The sequence below is a fragment of the Rhineura floridana genome, chromosome 7, assembly GCF_030035675.1.
Source record: "Rhineura floridana isolate rRhiFlo1 chromosome 7, rRhiFlo1.hap2, whole genome shotgun sequence".
Lineage (NCBI taxonomy): Eukaryota > Metazoa > Chordata > Lepidosauria > Squamata > Rhineuridae > Rhineura > Rhineura floridana.
Window position 1 is genome coordinate 21,295,833 of NC_084486.1, and position 26,106 is coordinate 21,321,938.

General features: G+C 41.4%; 1 protein-coding gene across 1 annotated transcript; it reads right to left on the bottom strand.

Moving 5' to 3' along the window:
- Positions 1–545: 545 nt before the first annotated feature.
- On the bottom strand, positions 546–25,721 carry GPRIN2 (G protein regulated inducer of neurite outgrowth 2). The gene is made up of 3 exons (XM_061634323.1): positions 25,633–25,721; positions 24,927–24,989; positions 546–2,752 (listed from the first exon to the last, which is right to left on the bottom strand). The coding sequence occupies exon 3, from the start codon at positions 2,736–2,738 to the stop codon at positions 960–962; it is 1,779 nt and encodes a 592-aa protein (XP_061490307.1). The 5' UTR covers positions 2,739–2,752; positions 24,927–24,989; positions 25,633–25,721; the 3' UTR covers positions 546–959.
- Between the last annotated feature and the right edge of the window lie 385 nt (positions 25,722–26,106).

Sequence of the window (26,106 nt, forward strand, 5' to 3'; positions counted from 1 at the left end):
TAAATTACTAAATGCCATTTGTCTCTCTTTAAAAAGTATAAAATGGAATTATTGTATTTAAAAAATACCTGTACTGTGTTATAGTAAGACAAAATATAGGGACCAAAGTTTAACACTAAAGAAAACACAAATCAACATTTTCTCTCTATGTATGGTTTTTAAAAAGTACTTAAAATTAATAAATGTATGGAGAAATACAATGATGTGCCCCAAGCTATCAGTCATTCAGAAAACATAGTTATTGCTTATCATATGGATAAAGCAATACCATATATAAAATTCAGATATTGTTTAGTTTTAAAAAGCAGATCTACACATCAATTTAAATTAAGGTTGTACAATTCTTGACCACCACAAGTTGGGGATGGGGTAACAAAATAATATATTTTTACAGTATTCATGTAATTCTGTAGTACTTTAGGCTGTGGGGTGGAGGGAAGAATAGTATTTTATTTTATTGAAAACATATTTAAACTATACAGCAAGTGGACAGGAAGAGACAATTCCATAGCTTCAAGACAATTGGTTCAATTGAATGCCCTCCCACTAAATTCAAAACACACATCCTCAAAAAAACTCTCTAAATGTAGTTAGGCAGAAAAGTTTAAAAGAGTTCTCCCTCTCATGTACTAGTTTACTGCATGCTGTGAGGGTTTTTTTTTATGTGTTCAGCATTCAAAAATAAAATCCCAATCCTACCTACAATCTAAAGGGAAACACTGCAAAATTCAACTACTTCTTTCCAAGTAATGTGCAGATCATCTTTCAGAGATAAGTTCTTTAAAAAAACCCTCCCTGGAGTCTCAACACTGTAAAGTTCTATTTTATACCACCTCAGTTTCCAACTCAGTTCCCAAGGGATTCCACATTCTGAACCAGCATTAAAAAGGTACAGTGTTTATTTGCAACTATTGTTTTTTAAAAATATAAAATTAGATCTTGCAGTCACCTAGGAAAGTTTATTCCACTGCTGTGCTGGAACGGACACAACAGGCTGGATTTCTTAGACAACGCATCATTGTTCTGAAATACGTTTTCTTTTCCTCTTTAGCTGGCAGTTCCTCTGTACTTTTCCTTGAGAGCTCCACAGGTTCAGTCTGAAACTGTTCTATCTGAATCTCAAGATGTTTCTGAATGGCCAACCCAAGGACCTCAGGATCAACAGCTGCACCATGGACTTCCCATGTCATGCCTTCATCATCCCACCTCACTTCCCGCACTGGAGACTTTTCATCCTCTGCCTCGGGTTCCACATTAACCTCTGGGAACACATGAGGGCAGCTTTCTGCCACAACAGAGGGGCTTGTTGCCACTGATTTACATTCCATTGTTGTGATGGTTTGTACTTCTACATCTTTGCACTCAAGTGGAGGCTGCAATCCCTGGGTGATGGCATTCATGGAGGTCATCGTCCCTGTGTCCTTAGACTTCAGGACAACATTAACGCCATCTTGGTGGCTATTCCACACCACATACGTCGTCTTCATTTCCTCTTGGACCCTGCTTGATTGTACATAAGGCTGAGTATGCATCATGTATTCTCCACGCACACTACAACATCTAAGGATACGTTTTGCATCCAGACCTGATTCACTCACAGATGACACAAGCTTCAGAAGGGTTGCCGTTTCAGTAGCAGGCAAAGACTGACAATACCCAGGATTTACTTGCTCTTTCCCCGATTCACTAACTGAGCAGACCAACCTTGGAATGGACTGAACAGAAGGTATTGGCAGTGAATGGCAATAGGCTGGAATGGTACCTTCTGTCTTCATAGCAGACTCCTGCTGCCTCATGCTATAGGGCACAGTGGTACTATTATGGATGGCCACCATGTCAGGCGGGTACATGCCAGCTGAAAAATTACTATATACAATTCCACCCTGAGCATACATTGCCCTGTTTGAGAAATTGTCTCCAGGCATATGTGATCCAAAAACAGTTGTGTGATATGCTCCAGGATCTGTAAAAACAGTAACAGTTTGCGGTACAGCACCATTGTCGAAGATGGTTCCAGGCACATTTTGGTCTGTAGGCAAACTTGGGACACAAGTCATATGACTTTGAAAATCTGCAGCATTTTCACATGTGTCAAATCCATATCTTGGTCTTGGAAAAACTACATTGCCTGCTGAAGCACCGTAATTGTTGTTGGAACTCATAGCAGAGTATGTGGCACTTGTCTCCATGTGGGGAGCAGAGCTTTGTTGCTTACAGCTACAAGTCAGGTCGGAAAGGCTTCTCTGGACAGCAGCTCCAAGCCCTTCCATTGCACTCACCTGCTGCAGATTTGCACCACAGGCTAAAGACACATTCTCAACAGTACTGCTCTTGATGTGTGTCCTAGTGCCTGCCCCTTCTACAGGTGCTGGGGACTGGTCAACACACAGGAAGTGGTTTGTGCTTTTGGTGGTACTCTGTGCACTGTCACTTGGAGATAAACCACTCACAGCTCTGACAGTGGATGCAATTTCTGAGTAGATTGAAGACCATTCAGAGCTAGGTGTGCTTCCGACATCATTCTCCCTCAGCTGGGCTTGGCAGGCAGAACTGCTGAAGCTTTTTCGGAGCTCCTGTTTGCTGTTCTGTTTTTCCCCAGAATCAATTCGTCCAATGCCTGCCAGATTTGAGGAGCTCTTTGAGAGAGGGTGGTGGTTTAGATTCAGAGTACTGTGGCAAACCGAGTTTAAGGTTTCATGGTAGGAATGGATGTGGTGCCGGTGACTGTTGGTTTCCATGGCAATGAAAAGTTCTAGGGAAGGAAAAGGAAAAAATACAATTAAAAGAAGTTAACATGTTAAACAGCTTTAGTCAAGTTCTGAAATCAGTTCACATGCCTTCACATACTACAGCTCAGAGTTGTAGTAACCCCTATTGCCCATTGGCCTTTTCAACAAGTAAAAAGCTACCATTTCACAAGCGATGTCTCAGATGCCAGGTGAAGCCAACCTGTTTCTCATGGTTCGTATTTAAGCTGCTTTTAAAATGGTTTTACAATTTTTTTAAAAAGAAAAAGCTACCCAAGGGCTTTCTAAGATGAATATATGAACAAAGAAACAACACCCTGACATACAGAAAAGCGGGCAAAACCTTTTCTGGCATGTCTGGCTACTATTATGACTACAGAAGAGACAACACAGTATGGAAACCAGCAACGGTACCAAAAGCCTCCAAGTCATCTCTGACAATTCTTTGATATTTGATGATCTCTGGAGGAGTTGATCCTCATCCTCAAGTTTCAGGCACACAATTGCAATAATTATTTGGGATCGCTTACATAGTCTTGTCTACATTCGCAAGAGAATGAGGTGTTAGAATGCAGAGCTCATGCGATTACAGACCACTGGTGGAAGATTTGTGAATGCTCCTCCATATGAAAAACTCTTTAACTAGAGAACTAGCCCATCCCTTTGCCAGTTGTACTGCTTTTCTATATGCAGGGTGTTATTAACATATGGGAATAACAATATTCAAGCACAATTTGTTGGTCTGTGAGGAACACAAGAAGCTGAATTGCCACCTCCACTTGCTACTGCTCTCAACAGCTGGGTTGTGTCTTCCCTGCCCCCGCCCACATAGGACTAAAGAACCAACAGCCATGCGAGAAAAAGCAGCAGGACCACCTGCTCTGGACATGATGGTATCAGTTGGGCCCTGTGAGTCTACCTCCCTCAGTAAGAGGAATGAGAAGCCAGCAGATTTCAGCTAGGCCCCAAAAAGCCCAGGCCTCACCCAGTACAGTCAACAGCTTCTAGCTGCAATACAGCCACTCCCAAGATCAGGTTGCCAGGCTATTTTTCAGGGGCCCAACAAAGTGTGTTTCCATCTCAGCTGGGCTCCTACTGGGAGAAAAGGCGGAATATAAATCTAATAAATAAAAAAACAAACCTTGTAAAGTTAAGAATTTTGTGGCTGAGTTTGCTAGTTTTGCTCTTTACTCTCCATCCTTTTTTCCTTTGGTGCCGTGTCTCAGAATGTAAGCCTGAGGGCAGGGAATTATTATTAATGTGTAAGCTGTTCTGGGAGTATTTCTGACCGATGAGCAGGATATAAATGCTTTAAATGAAAGAAAAAAATAAACTCTACTAAGCCCTCCCCTTAAATACATCCTAGCTATCTCCCCCTCTCTACTTTCTCTTCTTTTGGCCTAAGAAAAGAAATCTCCTGTAGGCTTGTTTTTGTAGAGGCCTGTCATGGAACTCTAACAGGCTTACTGACAACACCCATTTGGAGCTTTAAACCAGTTCACAAGGTTCAACCCTGCATGTGTAGGCCAAGTTACTGTCTGGTGGCTGGCCAGCTTGCTGGTTTTATTTACTGAGTGATTATTGTCATCAACAGTTAAAGGGGTCTATGTGACAGCACTGGACTACCTAGGCAAACCAAAAACCACTCATATCTCTGATTGTTAAAAATGAAACACAACCCATTTCCTTGGGTTAACTAGCCGGCACCACCATGTGGCATTTCCCAGGCAGCTGCTGGAACCACAGCATCGTAACAGGGCCCATGGCTGAAACACTTAAATAATAAATAAATCTGATGGTTTGTAGATAAATCTGGGATCCACCATTTAAATTTCCCACCATGCCCTTGAACAATGATAATGGGAAATTTAAATGATGGATCCCAGATTTATCTACAAACCATCAGATGTATTTATTATTTAAGTGTTTCAGCCTTTAGCTGAAGTGCTACTTCTGGCAACTGCCACCTCAGGTAAGCCCTGCAGTGCCCCCACACACACATAGGAGGAAGATTAACTTTGCTAAGGGCCTCTTTGAACCTAGAGCTAACTCTGTAGATAATATTGTTGCCATTTTCCAGTGGGTGTATATTTTTGCTTATTATATATATTGTAATACATTGGGTTGTAATGGGTTTTCTTTTCTTTGCTACGATAACACTGAATGTATCCAAGAACAGACCTATGTTACCCTTGTCTCACTTACCTGGCTGCAATGACACCTCTGGGTGCTCTGCCAGATGCCTCTTTACCTTTTGCCATCCTGGTTAATCATTCTAAAACCAGCCATGGTGCTGCACTTCTTATGCTCACTCCCATTCCATCTCTAGTCCTCCCCCCCTCCAGATCCGAGTGTGTGTGCGCAGCTGGGTGGAGTCTACATTAAGTTTCAGTGCTGACAGGTTCCAAACCAATTCCAGTGTTATGAAACCGGTTGCCATTATAAAAATTAGCACTAACTTCATTCCTTCCGATTGGAAATCTGCAACAAATCTGTACTTGGGCACAGCAAGCACGCAAACAAACCACTTCATTTGAAGTTGATGTATTATGATTTATGAGTACCAAATAGACAAGCAGAAAAAGGATTAGGATAGAAATGGAATTAATATCCACTATTTTTGGCTTAGTTTCAGAAGGGGATCTGGAACACTTTTGCTAATTCCACTGAACTGCTTTGCTTGAAACCAATGAGAGAGAGGGAGAGAGGGAGGGAGAGAGAGAGAGAGAGAGTTCTCTCTGTGAGTTATGATTAAAGCAGTGGCCTATTTAATGTACTAGTAAATTTAGCATCTGAATTATTGGGTTGTTCTGTTTCAATAGCTGTTGTTAATCTGGTAACATATTATTGAAATCCTCTGATTTATTTTTTTTTTAAATGAATTTTGAATAACCTGTGCGGAAATTGGAAAGTATATAGGTGAAATCCATAAGGATTTAATGAAAATTAATTAATTAATTAAATTATGACGAAATGGGCTTCCAGAACATGCATTGGCAAAAAGCTTGGGAAAGTCTTGCATGAGTACTAATGGTGATCTTTTTTCAAAGGGAAGCATTGGCAAAATTTATCTTTAAGGAATGAAACAAAGGGCTGGTTCACATGGGAGCTGAACTTTGGATTAAAGATGCAACTTTATCCATCTGCTGCTCCCATTATCCCTGATCAGCTGGGAATGATGGATGTTGGCTTCCAACATCATCTGGAGGACCACAGTTCCCCTCCCCTCCCCTCCTATAGACCTTTCCCTGTAATTTATTATGTGCCTTCAAGTCAATTACGACTTATGGCGATCCTATGAATCAGCGACCTCCAATAGCATCTGTTATACACCACCTGTTCAGATCTTGTAAGTTCAGACCTGTGACTTCCTTTCTGGAATCAATTAATCCATCTCTTGTTTGGTCTTCCTCTTTCTACTGCCTTCTGTTTTTCCCAGCATTATTGTCTTCTCTAGTGAATCATGTCTTCTCATCACCTGTCCAAAGTATGATAACCTCCGTTTCATCATTTTAGCTTCTAATGATAGTTCTAGTTTAATTTGTTCTAACACCCAATTATTTGTCTTTTTTGTGGTCCATGGTATCTGCAAAGCTCTTCTCCAACACCATGTTTCAAATGAGTTGATTTTCCTCTTACCCACTTTTTTCACTGTCAAACTTTCACATCCATACATAGAGATTGGGAATACCATGGTCTGAATGATCCTGACTTTAGTGTTCAGTGATACATCTTTGCATTTGAGGACCTTTTCTAGTTCTCTCATAGCTGTTCTCCCCAGTCCTAGCCTTCTTCTGATATCTTGACTGTTGTCTCCATCTTGGATAATGACTGTGCCAAGGTATTGATAATCCTTGACAAGTTCAATATCCTCATTGTCAACTTTAACATTACATAAATATTCTGTTATTATTTCAGTCTTCTTGATGTTCAGCTGTAGTCCTGCTTTTGTGCTTTCCTCTTTAACTTTCAACAGCATTTGTTTCAAATTATTACTGGTTTCTGCTAGTAGTATGGTATCGTCTGCATATCTTAAATTATTGATATTTCTCCCTCCAGTTTTCACACCTCCATCTTGGTCCAATCCTGCTTCCATATGATATGTTCAGCATATAGATTAAACAAATAGGGTGATAAAATACATCCCTGTCTCACATCCTTTTTGATGGGGAACCAGTCGGTTTCTCCATATACTGTCCTTACAGTAGCCTCTTGTCCAGAGTATAGGTTGTGCATAAGGACAATCAGATGCTGTGGCACCCCCATTTCTTTTAGAACATTCCATAGTCTTTCATGATCTACACAATCAAAGGCTTTGCTGTAATCTATAAATCACGGGGTGATTTTCTTCTGAAATTCCTTGGTCCATTCCATTATCTAAATCCACCTTGGACATCTATTTCTTGCTCCATATATGGTAAGAGCCTTTGTTGTAGAATCTTGAGCATTACTTTACTTGGATGGGATATTAAAGCAGTAGTTCGATAATTACTGCATTCCCTGGGATCCCCTTTCTTTGGAATTGGGATATATATTGAATGCTTTGAGACTGTGGGCCATTGTTTAGTTTTCCATATTTCTTGACAATTTTGTCAAAATTTGGACAGACTTAGTCTCAGTAATTTGTAGCAATTCTACTGGTATACCATCTGTTCCTGGTGATTTGTTTCTTCCAAGTATTTTAAGAGCAGCTTTCACCTCACATTCTAAAATTTCTGGTTCTTCATTATATGGTTCTTCCGTGAATGAATCTGACATCCTTGCATGTCTTTTATATAATTCTTCAGTGTATTGCTTCCATGTTCCTTTTATTTTATCCCTACTCCTGGTTTAAATTTGCCTTTCATTTCTCTAATCTTTTGGAATAGGGCTCTTGTTCTACTTTTTTGTTGTCCTCTTCTATTTCTATACAATATCTATTGTAATAGTTCTTTATGTCCCTACATACTAGTCGCTGTATTATTGCATTTAGGGTTCTGACCGTGTTTCTATCTCCTTTTGCTTTTGCTTTCCTTCTGTCTTTAACCATTTTAAGAGTTTTGTCAGTCATCCATTGGAGTCTTTCTCTCTTTTTAATTAGAGGTACTGTCTTTTTGCATTTTTCCCTAATGATGTCTCTGACTTCAATCCATAGTTCTTGTTCTCTATCAACTAGGTTTAAAGCCTCAAATCTGTTCCTTATTTGATCTTTATATTTTTCTGGGATGTTATTTAAATTGTATTTTGGCATTATGATTGCTTTGTTGGTCTTCTTTAGCTTTACTGTGATTTTCAATATTACCAGTTCATGATCTGTATTGTAGTCTGCTCCTGATCTTGTTTTCACAGAAAATATGGAACTTCTCCATCTTCTGCCACCAATTATATAATAAATTTGATTCCTATATTGACCATTTGGTGATGTCCATGTGTACAGTCATATTTTCGGTTGCTAAAAAAATGTGTTTGCAAGAAACAAATTATTGGCTTCACAGAATTCAATAAATCTCTCTTCTGCTTCATTTCTTTCTCCTAAGCCCCATTTTCCCACCATTTCTAGTTCTTCTCTGTTCCCTACTTTTGCATTGCAGTCCTCCATGATTATCAGAACATCTTGTTTTGGTGTACGATCAATTTCCTCCTGTACTTCTGCATAAAATCTCTCCAATTCCTCTTCTTCTGTGTTTGCCATTGGAGCGTAGACTTGGATGATGGTTATGTTAATAGGTTTCCCATTAAATCTCATTGATATCACTCACTCAGACCTCGCGTTATAGTTCCTAATTGCTTTTGCTACATCACTTCTCACTATTAAAGCAACTCCATTTCTTCTTAATTTCTCATTTCCTGCATAAAATATTTTGTAGTTGCCTGATTGAAAATGTCCCATTCCCGTCCATTTTAATTCACTCATGCCAAGTATTATGTTGATGCATTCCATTTCTTGCTTGACAATTTCTAACTTTCCGTGGTTCGTGCTTTTCACATTCCATGTTTCTATTGTGTATGTCGTACAGCTCCAGACTCCCCTTTCACATCTGTGCACATCAGCCTCCGGGCTTCCTTTCGGCTTTGACCTGGTTGCATCATTAGTCACAGCGCTACACGTACTTGTCTGTTGTTCTTCCCCAGTAGCTTGATCAGTGCCATCTGACCTGGGAGTCTATCCTCTACAGAGGATGAAAGAGAGAGACCATTCCTTCAATGTTTCTATCAAGACCAGGAAACTCTCATGTTAGAAGACCCACCTTATCAAATCCTGAGTCATCATAGACCCTCTTCAGATAGGGACTACTTCCCCAAACCATCAGCTGTTTCCACAGGACATCCTAGGATATTTCCCCCACAATTCCAGGATTCTGTGCTTTTTACATCAGTCTAGACATATTTGTAAAGAAGCACCATGTGAGTGGGCATGATGGCACGGCTACTTTCCATGTCCAGCAAACTGGATAGGTGCTTGGCTACCACCAATCCTCTAACCTCTTGTATCATCCTCAAAGGGGATTCAGAATAGGCAGAGGGTAAGGAGAATAGTGCCAAAATAGTCATCAGGTAGAAGTGTTCTGGTTCCTTCATGCAGTCTAAGACACGAATGGATCAGGTTTGGACAGGATGAACAAGACCCTGAAAATTGTTTAGCCTGGTAAATATTCTGTGTCACAGAGGTGTGTGGTCCTCTGGTTTGAACAACTTTGTTCATATTCTTCACCTTTTGTCGTAGTTTGATTTCCATACTGCCTTTCCATATCTATTATATATAGTGCTCTCAAAGTAGTTAATACCAGAAAGTGCAAGAATAGCAAGAATACAAATACTGTATACAGCTATACAATCAGGGCCAATCAGAAGGGGGCCCTAGGAGGGACATTTTTCCAGAACCACCTGACTGCAATACAATTGTAAAACCACAGTTTATACTAACTACAGTTCTTGGTTTGGATGAAAGGAGTAACTGCAACTAGCTGGAAATGTCAGCAAAAGCTTTGAATCTCCTCCTTGGGCCACACTGGGAGAGGAGAGGAGAGTGAAAAGAACGCAATTCCAATGTTCATTCTGGCTTGTTCCCATAGCACTGAAGTGGTGAATGTGAATGACTCCTTTATTGGCAACTGACTCATTATGAAGAAAGCACATAGAAGCCCCTTGAAGACATTATCAGAAGACTAAGTTAATGTGCATGAAGGGGAAGCAGCATTGCAGCATTATTTGATCTCTCCTGGAAGAAAGGAACATATTGTGTAAATAGGGATAGACAGATCAACTTATTTCCGTTCCATGTCAGTTTTGCATGCCCTTAATCACATTCATATTTAAATTGTACATATTATGAAAACATTCTTACCCTAAAATACACATTTTGTATGCATTCCAACTCATTTGTCCCTAAAATATGCATTTTGTGCACAGTTTTAAAACCAAAATTACATCAAAAGATTCAGCAAAATGTGTGATCTGACAGATAGCTGCATTTTCATCCACAGAAAAATCCAGGACCAGCAAATTTATTTATTTATTTATTTCATTTCATTTCATTCAAATTAGGTCAGTTTGCTTCAAAATGCGGAATGAATGAATTTTTCCTCCCTAATTATATACCATCCCGAAAGTGTGTGCTTTAAATTGAAGAGCCGGATATCAAATATTTTTAAATGCATATAGTTTTAAACACACTCTGCAGTGTAAGAGTGTGGTTTTGGACATGCATAGATAGAATCAAGACACCATCGGCTGATGTATGTATTGCCATGAACATTGCTCACAAGGAATCCTCCATCAAGGAGCAAATTCTCCTAGTACAACAAAGGGCAGTCAGTATCATTAATACTAAGTAACAAAGGAATACAAATAAATAACAGGATGATCCAGGAAACGTGGCAGCCTTGATGAAAGGGGTGGGAAGGAGCTAGGCCTTTTGGTGTCCATAAGTGTCATTAGCCCTGCTGGAGGGGGGTGGGTCGACGAGAACAAAGCGGAGGAGGAGAACTTAGAGTAGGATGGTCAAGCCAGTGAGGGGCTGAGCCGGGAGTTGGACTCAGAAGGTGTCCCAGCTCTGGACTTTGACAGCTCAACCCCAGCAGCTCCGGATATTCCTGTGGAGAGTCAACCTGACCAGCTGGTTGTTTCCCAGCCTGACGTTTCCCCTCTCCCTGTTCCCACATTGCCCACAGGCAGCCCTCCTCCCTCTGAGGGGGAAGACAGGATGGTGATGGGGGCTCTGCCTTTGTCTCGCGCCAAGAGGCAAATGCAGCAGGAAATTCAACAGGTAAACTTGAGGTGGAATCTTCTCCTGTGCACACTCCCCGAACAGTGACAGTTAGCACACACAAGTAGGGTGCCCGCCCAGCCTTACTTAAGCCAAGGGGGGGGAGGAAGTTGCTGAGTCAACATTTTAGTGCAACGAAGTTGTGCTTAGTTAGACCTAGAGAGATGCTAAGTTCTGAGTAAGCCATACATAGATTCATGAAGTTCACTGAATTGAAACTTTATCTTACTTCAATAAAATAAAAAAACCACAGACGTGTCTGAGTTCTTCAAGTTCAGGCAGGACAATAACCTGTTTTGTTAAGGAGTGTTCCAATGCTGGACTACTCAGCCTCTAAAATGGTATTGAATGAATGAATATATAACACTTCACAAATTAATACAGGCTTAGGGCCAACCCTGTAGCCAGCCTTCCTTGTTAAATGGGGCAGCCACATTTCTAGATGGAGTATTTTGGGGGTGGGGGAGGTACATAGTGCCAGCCAATCCCCCTCCTCACTCACTAGTGGAGATGGTGTGAGGGTCAGTCCAGGGGAAGGGAAAGGCAGTAGCCTTTCCACTCACTCCTCCATGCATAGTGTGTTAACTTACATAATAAGGTATGTAAAGGTCAAGTGAACAGAAAATTTAGTATGAACACGAGGTATTAAATGACAGGCATAGTTTTTGTTTCATAAGAAAAAAGGATGTTAAGGAGGCAACAAACAAGGGGATACCAAAACTCCTCCTTGAGGGTCCCTCCTTCTAGTCTTGTTCCTGATCTTTAGATTTTCCGTTGAAAAATAAAGAGAAAACTTTTAAACTGGTTGCTACATAGAGGACTAACAAAGCAATTGGAAACTAATTGTGGCAAGCAATTGGATTTTGTCTTTTACTAGTTCCTGGGTTGATTTTTCTGCCCAGAAACCTTGAAAAGGCCTCATGTTGAGCTGCACACTTTGGGAAAATCAAAAATTAGGGTCGCGTTACAGACTAGGTGGCCATCCAGCCAGCTAAATATAATGTGCACATCAATATTTCTATTCCTCTATGGCTGTTTTCATCCATTGCGATCAAGTAAAAAGAAGAAGAAAAATAGCCACTATGATTGTGAGTGTAGTGAGTGATTTAAAAGAGTAAATGGGAGACTTAGGGTAGATATTTTTTCAGATCACTTTATTTCACTCTTTAGCAATAAGCACCCAATCCTGATCTACTTATAATAGCTGCAAAAAAGAAAAACTCTTCTTACCGCAGCAAACAAGCATGTTTATTTATTGTTGCCTGGATAGAGAAAACAACTGAAACTGAAAAGCAGAGCAAAGCCAAGCCTAAGAGTGGAGTCTAACTGTAGTCCACAATACAAAGCTTAATGTTTAACTCTTCAAGGGTCATGTTGGTATACAGGCTGTTTTTTTCAGGATCACTTAAGTAATTATAGGGTGACTGTGATCATGAATAATCCACCCTCAGTCACGGAAAGCCTTGAGTGAGCAGACTTTTGGGTGCTCTTACCGACGAGGCTTTTGTTGTGCACTCACCCTACCTTATTCATTTAATTTTTCAGAGGGTCCTATTCTTAAATTGTCTTGTACAAGCTGTCATTCTTTAAACTGAGGCTGTTATTGTCTGTCATATCACAAATTTAACAGACCAAAAAAATCAGGGGGAAGGATCACAGCTCTAGGGGAAAGGTGCACCCATTTGCCCCACTCTGGTGATAGGGCTGCATTGGGTGGCAAGGATGAGAAGGTTTGTATATTGCTACTGATGTCACACAGGCATTCTCGATTAAGGGCTCATGGCATTCATACAACTGGGTTCCACACACTCACAATTGCAATGAAGGTACTTAGGAGAAAATCACATTTTTGTACATAGAACAGTAGTGCTGAGTGCTAGAAAAATGCCAAAAAAATCCCTACAACAAAAATGCAGCCTTGAGAAAAGGTGCAAGGGTAATTAATTGTACCGGCTCGTACACTACGGTCTACTACAAAGGCCCTCCTCCGGGTCCCGACCCATAGGGAGGCCCGGAGGGTAGTAACAAGATCTAGGGCCTTCTCAGTGGTGGCCCCCGAATTGTGGAATAGTCTCCCCGAGGAGGTACGCCTGGCGCCGACACTATTATCCTTTCGGCGCCAGGTTAAAACCTTTCTCTTCTCTGAGGCATTTTAATTTAAGTTATTTATGTAAATGCTGTAATTTCTATTTTAGATGGTGTATTTTTATATTTGTTATACTGACTTTGTAATTTTATTATTGTATATGTTGCTATGTTTGCCGCCCAGAGAGCTGTTTGCTAGTTGGGCGGGATATAAGCTGAATAAATAATAATAATAATAATAAATGTGCATTAATTGCTTAAAAAGACGATCATGAAAGACTCTTTAATTTAATAGCTTGTTCCGATTGCTATACAGTAGGGATAAGCCATCAACAATGTCCTTTCAAAGCCAACACCCTACCCTCATTATTAAAGTTATGAAAGGTGGCCCTCCCCCCATCTGAAGAATGGAACAGAATATGTCACCAGTTCACTGTATGACTTTGAAAGCTCCTTAATCTATTTGTAACTCTGATTACATAATTGCAACAGGAGATTAAGATTTTCCACCCCCATCCCCCAGATTTGGGAATCAGTGTGGTGTAGTAGTTAGAGTGTTGGTCTACAACCTGGGTTTGAACCCCTACACAGCCACGAAGCTCACTGGGTGACCTTGGACCAGTCACTGCCGCTCAGCCCCAGAAGAAGGCAATGGTAAACCCCCTCAGAATACCGCTTACCATGAAAACCCTCTTCATAAGGTCGCCATAAGTCGGGATCGACTTGAAGGCAGTCCATTTCCATTTCCCCCCAGATTTAATTTGTGTTTGCAAAGCATTCCCAAGATCTTTCCAGGAACGTTATGTACAGCACATTAAAGCATGAGGAGGAAAATATCTTCAACTGAAAAACAAACAAATTCTCCTCCTGTTCTTGTCACAAATTCATACAAAAATGATAGCCTTCTATGTTCATAATGAGATTTGGGCAACACAATTCACACAAAAAGGCCTGTTTGGGTTTTGTGTCGTTTCATTCACTATTACTAGCAGCCTAGCAGTATATGGGAACCAGCTGTCCATTTTCCTTCCCCCTTCCCAGTATGTCCGGTGGGGTGGCTAATCCCAAAGATTTCACATACATAACTCAACAGCTTATCCAAGTGCCGTTGTTGTTTTGTGACAGGTAATAAAGTTTCTCCAACTAAAAAATGACCAGTAATTTTGTTTAAAAATGTGATTGTCTTAAAAATAAAAATGTCCTTCCTTCCAGATGGTAAATTGCTACTTATCAAATCATTGCACAGGGTTTTATTTAATGATCAGACTGACCTTCCTCTTACTTTTAGCTGCACTTGAAATAATCTTGTTCAAGCAAACAAGCCAAAAGGAATGTGTATTTAAATGTAGGTCAGCAAACATATTTGCTCATATACTGTTTCAGAACTGCAGGCTTTTTTGAAAAACACCTGAACAAGCTCTAAAGTAGAGACTCTCAAATTGTGGTTGGCAAGCTCCATTCAGATAGACTGCTGAAAAGTTGGAAAACAGTCAAAAATATTTGAACTTGGCCCTCCACTTGATTTTTTCCCCTAATGACAGAGATTGAGGCCATGTTTACCAGGGCCTGATTATTGAACAGGCTATCAAGGCTCTGGCCCAGAGCCCTTGATTTTCATTACCCAGCACCTAGGTGGTCTTGTTTTTCCTTAAAAATTACCAGTTAAAGGTTACTTTGCCAAACCTGACCCGAGGCTAAAACCGATCTGGCTTCACAGAACTTGGCTCACAAAAAAAGGTACATCCATCACGTTAGAAAGGCAGGAAGATTACAGTGATTAAAATATTAGTTATGTGCTTTAACTGTGTAGAACAAACAAAGAAACAAAAGTTAAATGGCCCACCGAGTTGGCAGTGGTGGTTGGTCACCTGGGCAAGTCATGGAGCAATAGGCCAGAGCAGCTCCAGGAAACCTTGGTGTCACTACTGTGAGGCCTGAAAAAAAACTTGGCAACCTGTGGGTGAGGGAGGAGAGGAGGAAGCTCGGCAACTCATGGGGGGGAGAAGGAGAGGTGGCTGCCGGGCAATAGTGCTAGGTGAGTGAGGCAGTGGTGGCCGCCATGTGATCACATCTGAGGACCTCGGGGGAGTTCATGAGGGGGTGGGGGATATCTGATGTTCTCATTCCTGGTGTTAGGTAGTGGGGTTGTTGCACAAGTGCACAGGGGTGGAGCCCCTAGTTCTATCATATTTATGTTATGGAATATTATATGTTGGTATAATAAGATGCAGAAAGTTTGTAAAACATCTTGCTCTATTCCACGTCATCTGTTTGCAAGAATCTTCAGGCCTCTTTTATAGGAAGATAGGGCTTTGTCTACTCTAGACCAGCAAAAACTGAGATGAATAAATGAATGACAAAGACATTTGGCTGAGTATATCTACACTGTCTTTGCAAAATCAAATATTAACATTAAAAAGCTGTAAAGTATCCCCTCCTCTTGTCAACTAATCTAATTAGTCTGACCAAGAGATCTTACGCTTGTTTGGACTGTTAATGTTTATATTGGCACTCAAACACCCTGTCCCAAATTTAGAAATTATATCATCAAGATTTAGGCTTAGTTCCAAAAATTAAAAATCAGAAGCATATCCCCTAATAACAATTGTTTGATAGGCAATTTCAAACCAAGATTAAACAGTAGTAGTCATACAATGTATATAAGAATGGACAGTAAACCTGAAATCAGAGGTTCCTGATGGTCTCTCCTCCAGGAAATCTGAAGACAATGTATAAATGTAACAGAATCAGCTTATTTGAGATCATCTTAAAGCTCCCTGATGGAAAAGGATTGGGTGATCAACATATAGCAGGAAGTGTCATAGGTTACATTTGTATCTTATATTTAGCAAGGTCTGTTTCATTTTATTTTCAAAATTGTTTGGTTAGCAAAAAGTTAGAAAGTGACTACTTCTAATAGATTTGGTCAGCCATCATCAAGATATACTTGAGAAAGCCTAATCCAGTCTGGATGTTGAAAGAGAACTATTTGCTGAGAGTGAGTGAGAGAGAGAGAGAGAGAGAGAGAGAGAGAGAGAGGAAGGGAGGGAGGGGGAGGGAGGGAGAGTTCCTTGGCCACTATGAGTACATTTTATGTCATGATGATGTCCTGATTCAAAAGCTGACCCATATTATTCAATTCTAAAAGGGTTTGCAATCATCCTAAAACAAATCTGTACAATGATGAGTTTTAGGAGAGAAAAAGAGGGATTCCTCAGTTTAGCGAGGAAAGCTAAATCAGGAAATAACCCTAAATGAAACAAAATATGATGTGTTAATGTCATAGATAAACAATTTATGAAAAAGAATATACAGTTAGGGGAATTAGAAGTGGATAAAAATGCTGCTATGTTGGTGTTTAATGGTGCAAAGTTCGCAAGAATTGAAATCTGGATTACATGCTCATTTATTTTAGAATGTATTTAAGTCTAGAGAAACTCCAAAGCTGGGGTCACAATTCCAATACTAAAATTTCCAAAATGTAAGAAATGAATCCTCAATCTGTGACAACAAATTTTGAACAAATTTTGCACCTGTACTAGAAAAACATGTTTACTTGCGATAAGATTCCTCAATATTTTGAAGATGGGTATTATAGTACCAATTTTGTTTTTTTTATTTATTTTAAAAGGGGGGGAATAAAGGTACCCTAGTAATTATAGGCCATACATTTCTGGAGGTTCTTTAAACACTCTACATAGGCTTCTTTCTAAATAAACAGGAAGTTTACATCAAGTCTAATACTATTATTTCAGAAGACAGGCAAGTTTTAGACATGACAAACCAATCTCAATTACCTTATGATTAAATAGACTTTAGAGACCAAAGAAAGATCTTTATGCAGCAATTGTTGATCTCATGGCACCTTTTGATAGGATTAATCTTGACAGATTATCCTTTAAGCTTTGAAACACAAATATTGATAGCAGGTTATTTTTTTTTATGCCTTTACATAGATACATCCATGAGAACAAGAAATAAAAGATAGTTAACTGAGATAATCCCATCATCTGTGAAGAAAATCCTACAGAGTTCAATGGAACTTACTCCCAGGTAAGTGTGTATAGTACAGCTGCCTCAGTAACAGGTCACTTCTAGACTGTTGTGGGTGGAATTTAATTGCACACTGGAAAATTTAGGTCATGCAATTCATGTGGATTTGAGCTCTTGCACAACAAGCCCACTTCCAAACAAATTCGGACTTTTTGCAGGAAGGAAAGGGACAGGTAAATGCACTGAAACGTTTGGGATAACAATTACATGATGTGATGTCGTATAACCTCCCCACAAACAAATCAGAATAAATGTTCAACAAACAGCTGACATTGTAAAATCTCCCTACAAATCTTGTGCAAATAGAATTCTCATGTTTTAAGGTCTCAGAGTGTGGTCTTAAAAGAAAAGAAAATTAGGTTGCTAGATAGGAAGTGGAAATCCAGGATTTGCCAGGTAGCTTTCTCCAAAATGCTACCCATTCCACATGCCAAGCCAGTTTGACAGGCAGAACTGAGGGCTCTCAGCACTTGGTGTCAGGAAGAAGGGTTTGGATTTGTCAGTTGCAAGGGAATGTTTGGGAACAAACTGGATTTGTACAAAAGGGATCAGCTCCACTTGAACCAGAGTAGAACGAGACTGGTGGCACACAGTATCAAAAAGATTGTAGAGCACCTTTTAAACTGACCCCTGAGAGGAAGCTGACAGGAGCGGAGAGCATCCAGTTCATGATGAATCATACCTAGGGGAAGGGAATGAAAATGTTTCTGACCATTCCAATGGTGACAGAATAGAACTAGTCAATAAGTATACAGTAGCCATATAATTTAGTTATTTCTATTTTTTTGAAGTTTTACCGATTTTATCTGTTTTATTGATAATTATTTTATGTATATTTCGGGGTTTTTTTTACAGTTTTATGGATTTTAGCTGTGTTTTACTGATTTCAGTTATGTACGTTGCTTAGACAGTTTTGTGATTAAGAGGCCTATAAATTCTAATAAATAAAATCAATAGAACATGCTAGCCAGTCACAGAGGCCAACAGGTCATGCCAGAGACATTTCTAGGAGGACACCATTACATGCTAATGCTAAAAGTCTTCAAGCCAAGGCATGTAAGCTAGAATACGTCCTTAAAAAAAACCACAGATGTAGTGGGCATAACAGAAACCTAGTTGAAGAGAAACAGGGTGATACATTGTGGTGGATGGTGGCTCCACGGCAGTGAAATCTGCTCCAGGTTTCAGTCTGAACTTTCAAGGAGCTATTCAAGGTGCTGAAAGTTTGGACTAAATCCAAAGTGGATTCCACTACCCCACTGACATGGAGCCATCAGCTGCCACTGGTGATACACTTATCTCTGGATACAAACTTTACAGGAAGGTCAGGAAAGGGTATACTTGTGGTAGCATAGCTCTGTATGCCCAAGAGGGCATGGAGTCAAAACAAACTAGAAACCTCAAGTATGCCAGACTCCTCTACAGAATCACTGTGGGTGGCAATACTTGGCCCCAAATGCAATTTAGTATTAATTGGGGCCATATCACCTCTCTGACCTTCAGGGAGATTGAGAATGAATTCAAGGAGGAAAGCAAGCAAGAAATTAGTAGCAATGGGTGAATTCAACTTCTCTCACATAAACTGGGTAAATGCGTGTTTTGGTCATGACAAAGAGGTAAACCTCCTACAGCAAATACCCTAAATGAGGGTACATTTGTTTATTGTATTTTTGTTCATTTTATTAAATTTCTTACCTGCTCTAACATAAGCTCATAGGGTGGGTTACAAGAATAAAATATACGGTTATAAAACCAACGAAAACGTTACAACCATAAAACAAGTGTAAAAACAATTTAAAGAGAGTGCCATATATAAAATATTTAAAAACAATTTCGCATATAAAAACAAAAATAGTTCCAATACAAATGCAGACTGGGAGCAAGTTCTCCATTTAAAAGGCTTGTTGAAAGAGGAAGGTATTGCCCTACACACGTTTACTTTAGGAGCGAGTTCTACTGAACTCAGCAAGATTGATTTCTGCATAAAGATGCATAAAGTCTGACAGGAACAGGACACGGTGTTAAAGGAGCAAATAACACAAACTAAGAAAGAAAGAATAAGTGAAGACAAGCATGTGAGCAAAGTTAAGACAGGAATGTGAAGGAAGGATATGCGAGAAAAAGACATTAACGGAAAGAAGAGAAATGTAAAGTTAAGACTGCAACCCACACTGCACACCTTACTGGAAGCAAGCCCCACTTTCAAGTCAATATGCACAGACTTTGACTGCAGCTGTCTGAGAGTAAGGGAAAAAAGATGTCTGGGAAATGGAGAAACAAACAAGAGAGAAATAAGAAGCAGAGGAGGGGAACTAGCACATGCCTTTTTCAGAGGGCTTATGAAAATAAGTTGAACGGAATAAACTCTCAATGAGATCTAGGACTGATTCAGAACTGATTATTTTTCCCATATCTCAGTTACGTAACACATGCATTAGACTGAGAACAATGGTTATGATTTGACAACTAGCCCATTATACAAGGCACAACTATGCCATCACAATATTTGCATGGGGCCCACCAGAGATGAACTATCCACAATTGTAATTTTTGTTTACTCAATCAGGGTAAATGACTGACATTTAGTTGCAAGATTTGCAGCTACTGTAAAGAAGCTGGAAAAGTAGCATGTTGATGCCAGTGCTGTCAGTTGCTGTTGCACCCCAGGAGCAAGGGGAGTTAGATCATGGAGAAGAGTCAGATGAGGATGAGGCCCCTGTGGAAGTTATAGGAGAGGGAGCTCTGTCAGTCTGCAGACTTCCTTGCCCATCCTTCCTGCTGAGGTATATCCCACCCTATCTTGAGTTCCCTGTCTGAGCTGTTAGAAAGCGACCCTCTACGCACGCCAACCCCGCCCGCACCAGAATTCCCACCTGGCACTTCAAATGTTTTCCTGCCAACCACTTTCCTGCTCCCTGAGGTCATGCCATCACCTAACAAAACCCCACCATTGGTTGGGGCATCGGAGGCTCACCCCCCCCACCCCACGTGAGAAGGCGCGAGAAGCAGGACTCCCAGAGAGTGGAACTGCGGAGGAGCTGTTGGTTACGGACAAAGACCTTCCCTACTTAAGCCGGTGCCCACCCAGACTCCAGTGCTGCGTCAACTCTCCCCACATTCTGCAGAGACTGTTTAGGTAGCTTAGCTAGGTAAAGTAGTGAGCTAGGGTAGCCAGATTTATGAAGTGCACTGCTTTGGATGTAACCATCACCCTAATAAAACAAGAATTAAACCAAGCCTTGCCTCCGTCTCGTGTCTCGGGCTCTGGGCAGGACAGTTGCAAAGATATCATATCCACATAAATAGGTTTAACTTTGTTTTTATAGCTCTGCAGCATTCATCATCTCCTGAAAATATTACTGCATTAATGGAAGTATAGTTAAAGGAAAAACACACAGGATTTGGGCTGGTTATGAGACAACCCACAACTCTCTAAAATGGGTGGGGAGCCTAAGGCCTGGAGGCCAAAGCTAGCCCTCCAAGTCTCCCAGTCTCCCAGTCTGGCCCTTAGGACCTTCCAGAGGCCATGTCTTTCATGAGGCCTGCTGCTCTACACCCTCTTCAAGTGCTTTTGCCTGAATGGTGGTTGGAGAGGTATGTATGTAGAAATCACTGACATCTTCCTGGTTGGTATGTAAAAATAAGAGGTACATCCGCTGCTCCATCCACATTTTCCTATGGCTCCCCCAAACTTGAACTGTTAACCAGGTTAAGTCTCTCGTGTAGATCAGCCTCTCCATGAAGGCTATACACACTTAGGTTCTGCTGGTTCCAATGCATCTCCTCCTCTCCTTTCTGAAAATGGAGGCACACAATGCTAATCAAACCCCACCTCTTTTTACTGTAAAACCTGATGGGATCATCTTGAGGACATTTTTAAAAAATCACTTCAAAAAGATTTTGCCCCTGATCTGGAGATCAATCTGTTCCCCATGTAGGTGTGGCCAATGGAAACAATTTGCTGTAGGTGGCTAATGTGCTCACAGCCTCAGTTTCAGCCTCTGACAGCTCCCTCCTCCTCGTTAACACATCAACAAACACTCCTTGTGCCAGGATGGGCAGGGGTGGGTGGGTTGGATTCATAGAGGGCCCAGTGAGCCTGCACTTATGAAGCAACAGCAGTGTCACTTCACTGATATGGAGCTTTCAGTGGGATCCTGGCAAGATCCCTACCACCAGCAGCCTGCATAAAGTCCCCAAACAGGTGCAGAGGGGTTGTGGTGGCCTGGGATCCAGTGGACCCTGAGCCAGCCCCACTGCCATCATGTGAAGGCACTGGCCTCAGTCTAGGCCTGATCACTATACCAGCTGATACAGTAATGTGCTTGCCCCCCCTTCCATACCACTGGCATGAGTGGCAGGATTGTGGATGCAGAGATAGCTCCACTACTATCCTGCTCGAACACCCTGAAGTCAGTCATGAACGAGGAGCTGTGTTTTTCTTTAATAGGTTTATTAAAAGATTTTGGTTCAGAGCACTTCATGACTCAGCTTACAGGTTACACAGGGTTCGGCATCATTACTAGGCTAGACTATTTTTTATTATTTGATTTATATCTCGCCCTTCCTCCCAGCAGAAGCCCAGGACGGCACAACTAGACACAACTACACTGCACTAAGACGTTGTCGCAGCAACTAGACTCGCCCCCTCCTCCGGCTTAAGTAAGGTTGGGCATGCACTCTACTTGCATGAACTGAGTGTCACTGTTGGGAGCATGTGCGCACCTGAGAGCTCCACCTCAGGGAAGCTGTTGGTATGCATTATTCTTATCGGTGCTAGTGCCTCCATGAGCAAGGTGAGGATGGTCGCGCTGCCTCAGCAGGATCCTCCTCATCAGAGGGAGGGGCAATGCGCTGGGGAGGCAGCAGACCAGGTGTGGGTAGAGGAGGTGTGTCGGGTGGGGTAGCAACTGCCTGACTGGGCTGAGCCTACTCATGGGTAACTGGAGCTTCAGGGGTGGAACTGTCATTGTCCAGAGCAAGAGTTCTCAAGCGTCCTGTGCACCCAGCAACTCAACATAGGAAGTGTCAGTCCATTCAAAGTCTTCCTCCTCTTCTGCCATCTCGCTGCTCCACCTCCGTATGGTAGCCACTCTGTTAAGCCCTACCTCTCCCTGACCAGGGTTTGCATGGGAGTCTTACTCTTGACATACAAAATTATGGTTCTTTTGCACAAGTAACAAAACACACACACACAAAATCAGATGATCGAGATAGCTTAATGGTACTTTACATTACAGGCACAGTTGTCAATCCACCCTAAGAATGTGAGAAGAGGTCTTCTGTACAGATGTTGCCACAATTACTTTTCACTGATGGGCTGTTTCCAAGCAGTTATAGAGCACCACTTAATATGCCCTGGACAGCAGCTTGTGTCAGTCTAATTTACACTGAGCCTGTTCCACTTTTCTAATTGCACAAGGGATTGCCTAGACAAGTTCACAAAAAGATTACAATTTGATGAATAGGTGCTTCATGTGGCTGCAGGTGTTTCTTTTGAATGGAACTCTACCAGTTTGTTTGTTTGTTTTAAATGCACATTCAGACTTGAGTGATCATACTGTTAAGGAATACCAAAGCTCTTTTTATCTGTCTTTCTATCTCTTTTCTCTTTCAATCAGCAGTTTTAATGTTCACAAGTAATAGTGGTGCTATATGAAGGGGGAGGGAATTACACTACCACCACCACTACTCTCCGAGCATTGCCACTCAATTCTTCCTCCTCCCAAAGTCTGCATAAATGAAAAATTGGTTTCTCTACACACTGAGCATGGATCCGCAGCTTCACTCCCCCCCCTTTTAGTTCCTCCATGAATATAAGCAATGAACGACATAGTTTTTCCTTTATTACTTGTAGGTCATGACACTTATATTCTAGATTGGCACGACTGGAATTCTAAAGGTAGAGATTGTTTGAAATATCTCTATCGACCCATGCTTATGTTTGTCACTATGTGAGACCAGGGTTCGAATCCCCACACAGCCATGAAGCTCACTGGGTGACCTTGGGCCAGTCACTGCCTCTCAGCCTCAGAGGAAGGCAATGGTAAACCCTTTCTGAATACCGCTTACCATGAAGACTCTATTCATAGGATCGCCATAAGTCGGAATCGACTTTGAAGGCAGTCCATTTCCATTTTTCATCATGAGGGAATTGAACTGGGCCCTGTTTTCTAAAACTAGTGCAAGGTGGCCATTAAGTCCCTTTGTTCTGGCACTGGAAGCTAGTTTTGCTAGCTAGATCCTCCCTTTCTATTGAGGCAGCATCAGTCATCAGCATAGACCTTACATGCCATTTCACTTTTGTGGAATGGGTTTTTTTAAGGACAAGGATGATCAAGGGGCTGATAATCTCTGATGAAATATGCAGAAAAAGCACAGAATTTGTCATTTGATAAGATCAGCATTCTGTAATAGTTTTTTTTTAAGAGGCAAGTGTCTAGCCCACATTGCTACAGAGATAAACATGAAAGTATGCAAATAGTGTTTGTAGAGTACCAGATGCCAGAAAGAAATATTTATTAAGATTTCTACAATGGTCAGGGTAGGTGGTAGCAAGACTTGCTTACCCTACATACATTCATATTCTCCCCCCCCCCCCGCCCCAGCACAAGAAGAATTAATTTCGAGTTTACTTATTCTCTTACATTTATATCCCACCTTTCCTACATCATGGAACTCAAGACAGCATATATGTGGTTGCCAGACCTGACGCAGACCTGCTTAGGTTCAGCAATGTGCTCCATAGGCAATGCTTATTGCACAAGTACACTGCTTACCAGGGGTCTTTTTTGGACCCAAGAGCACATTTAGAAATCTCAGATATTAGCATGGGCACCACAAAATACCCATTTTACAGAAGAAAAACTGGCGATGCTCATAAACCCAACCCCATCAAACAGGCAGAACACCACACAACTCAAAACAAATGAAAAATTAACTAAAAAGCAGGCCACCCCCCACCAAAAAGGCAACCCCCTGTCAAATAAAAATATCTCCAAAAACCCCAGCTAAAAAATGGAAGGGACAAGGGGTCTTGGTGGGCACCAAGACAGGTGTCTGAGGGCCCCATGGTGCCGATGGACAACATGTTGGGGACACCAGGCTTACACAAGTGGACATGTTGGGAAAAACACAAGCGTTGCAGGTACCTTGGCCTGTAGACTCACCCCTCCTTCTTTAATCACAACTACTAAGTACCAACACTCTACCTTCTTTGCTTTACAAGATCTGTGGTAGAAGCCATGTGTTCTTTCTCATAATGTGTTTCCATGTCAGGAAAGGCTCCGCTTGCCAAATCTCTCCATCAGGCTGCTGTTAAAAGCACAATAGCTAAAGGTGGGCTCAGAGGGACAGCAGGGATCCATTGGCCCCCTCCTAGATAAGCAGCTCACATCCCACTGCTGGACCCATGTTAATGTATACAACCATACATTTTTTCCAGCGTATAGACTGCCACTGTAGTCCACATTTTACCAACAGCAAAACAACAAACTCTTATTCAAAGTAAACAATAATGGGTTTAGCACTGGGACTGAGATTTCAGTAAACTCTCCCTCTCCAAATGTTGTTGATGACAATTAAAAGGCAATAGAAATTTGAGTGAATTCTAGTTAAGGAAGAAAGAAACAACATAAAAGTCTAATTTTATTTCAGAAGATGGACTAAAAAAATTAATAGCACCAAGATTAGCACAGCACTATATACCTGATTCCGTTCTGGGAAGAGTTAAAGTAATCGGCTATGGCATGGTAACAAAAAAAGGAGTGGCTGTTCCCTCCCCCTTTCCCACTTACCTCATTTAATAGCAAGAAACAAAACAGGAGGAGCACGTGACATTAACTCCCAGCTGAGTATCCCTAAAACATTAAAGAAGGGAAACAATTTGTTACAAACAAAATCACTACACAACACATGAAGAGAGCAGGGACTTGATTTGAGCCCAGTTACAGAGGGTGTAAATTCAGTCCCACAACCTTTCGTCAATGTTAATATTCTCTTCTAGCCCACAAAGATAATAGAGTGCGCTCCTGAGCATATAGGCAAAGTATATTTTCGTCCTCTCCAAACAAAGACCAAGTCGCCCCAATGAGCTGAATAAAGAGGAAAAGCTAGGAAGGTCAGAGGAAACAAGTTCAAGTATCCGAATTCTCTTTAGAACAAACTCTCTTTAGAAATTCTCCACAGCGGGTGGAGTCGAGGACAGACGGGGAGTTTGCAAAACCTGATACACATTTGGCAAAGGAAAAACAAAAGACACTTCTATCAGATTTAAATCCAACATATTACCCAGCATTGGAAAGGAGTTTCTTTCAGAGCGCTTCCCTTGCTCAGAAAAGAAAGCGAGTAATTGCTACAGAGCTCTAGTTACGAGGCTTCTCCCGCCACCTGCCCCCCTGACTGGCTTGTCTCTGCTGCCCTTCTCATCTCCACACGATCAGCTTTGTTATTACAAAAGAGCGGCTTCTAAAAAGAAACAGCGCTGGGGGCCGCCGTCCTTACCTTTCTTTCACACACTGAGATTTCACATCCAGACTTGCCACAGGCCAGGACACCTTGAAGGGATGGAGACTTCCCCAAAGGATGATGCTCAGGCTTAGAAATCAAAATGAGAAGCGGAAAGACGTGAGAGAGCCGCCTTAGGCTCACTTTGGGAACGGCCATAGGGGAATCAGGTGGTGGGAGGGAGCCAAAACAGCCCCAAAGCGATGAGGGAAAAGAAAATAGCCCATGGTGTTTTCTTGCACATCTACAGGTGAGCCCACACGCCACTTTAGGAATACCTCTGTCCCCCACCGGCCCCACCCCGCCAAGCCCGAGAGGAAACAAAATGGAGCCTGGCAGCGAGGGACAAGAGATAATCCGACTGCTTCATCTGATTAGAGAAACTGGGCCTGTGCAAAGCTAATGGAAACAAGGGGAGGAGAGAAAGAGGCACCAAAGGAGAAAAAAAGGGTCAGAAGAAGGATAAGGGGT

Excerpts from the sequence above, each read along its gene's own strand:
- GPRIN2 (XM_061634323.1), bottom strand. The coding sequence starts at position 2,738 with ATGGAAACCAACAGTCACCGGCACCACATCCATTCCTACCATGAAACC.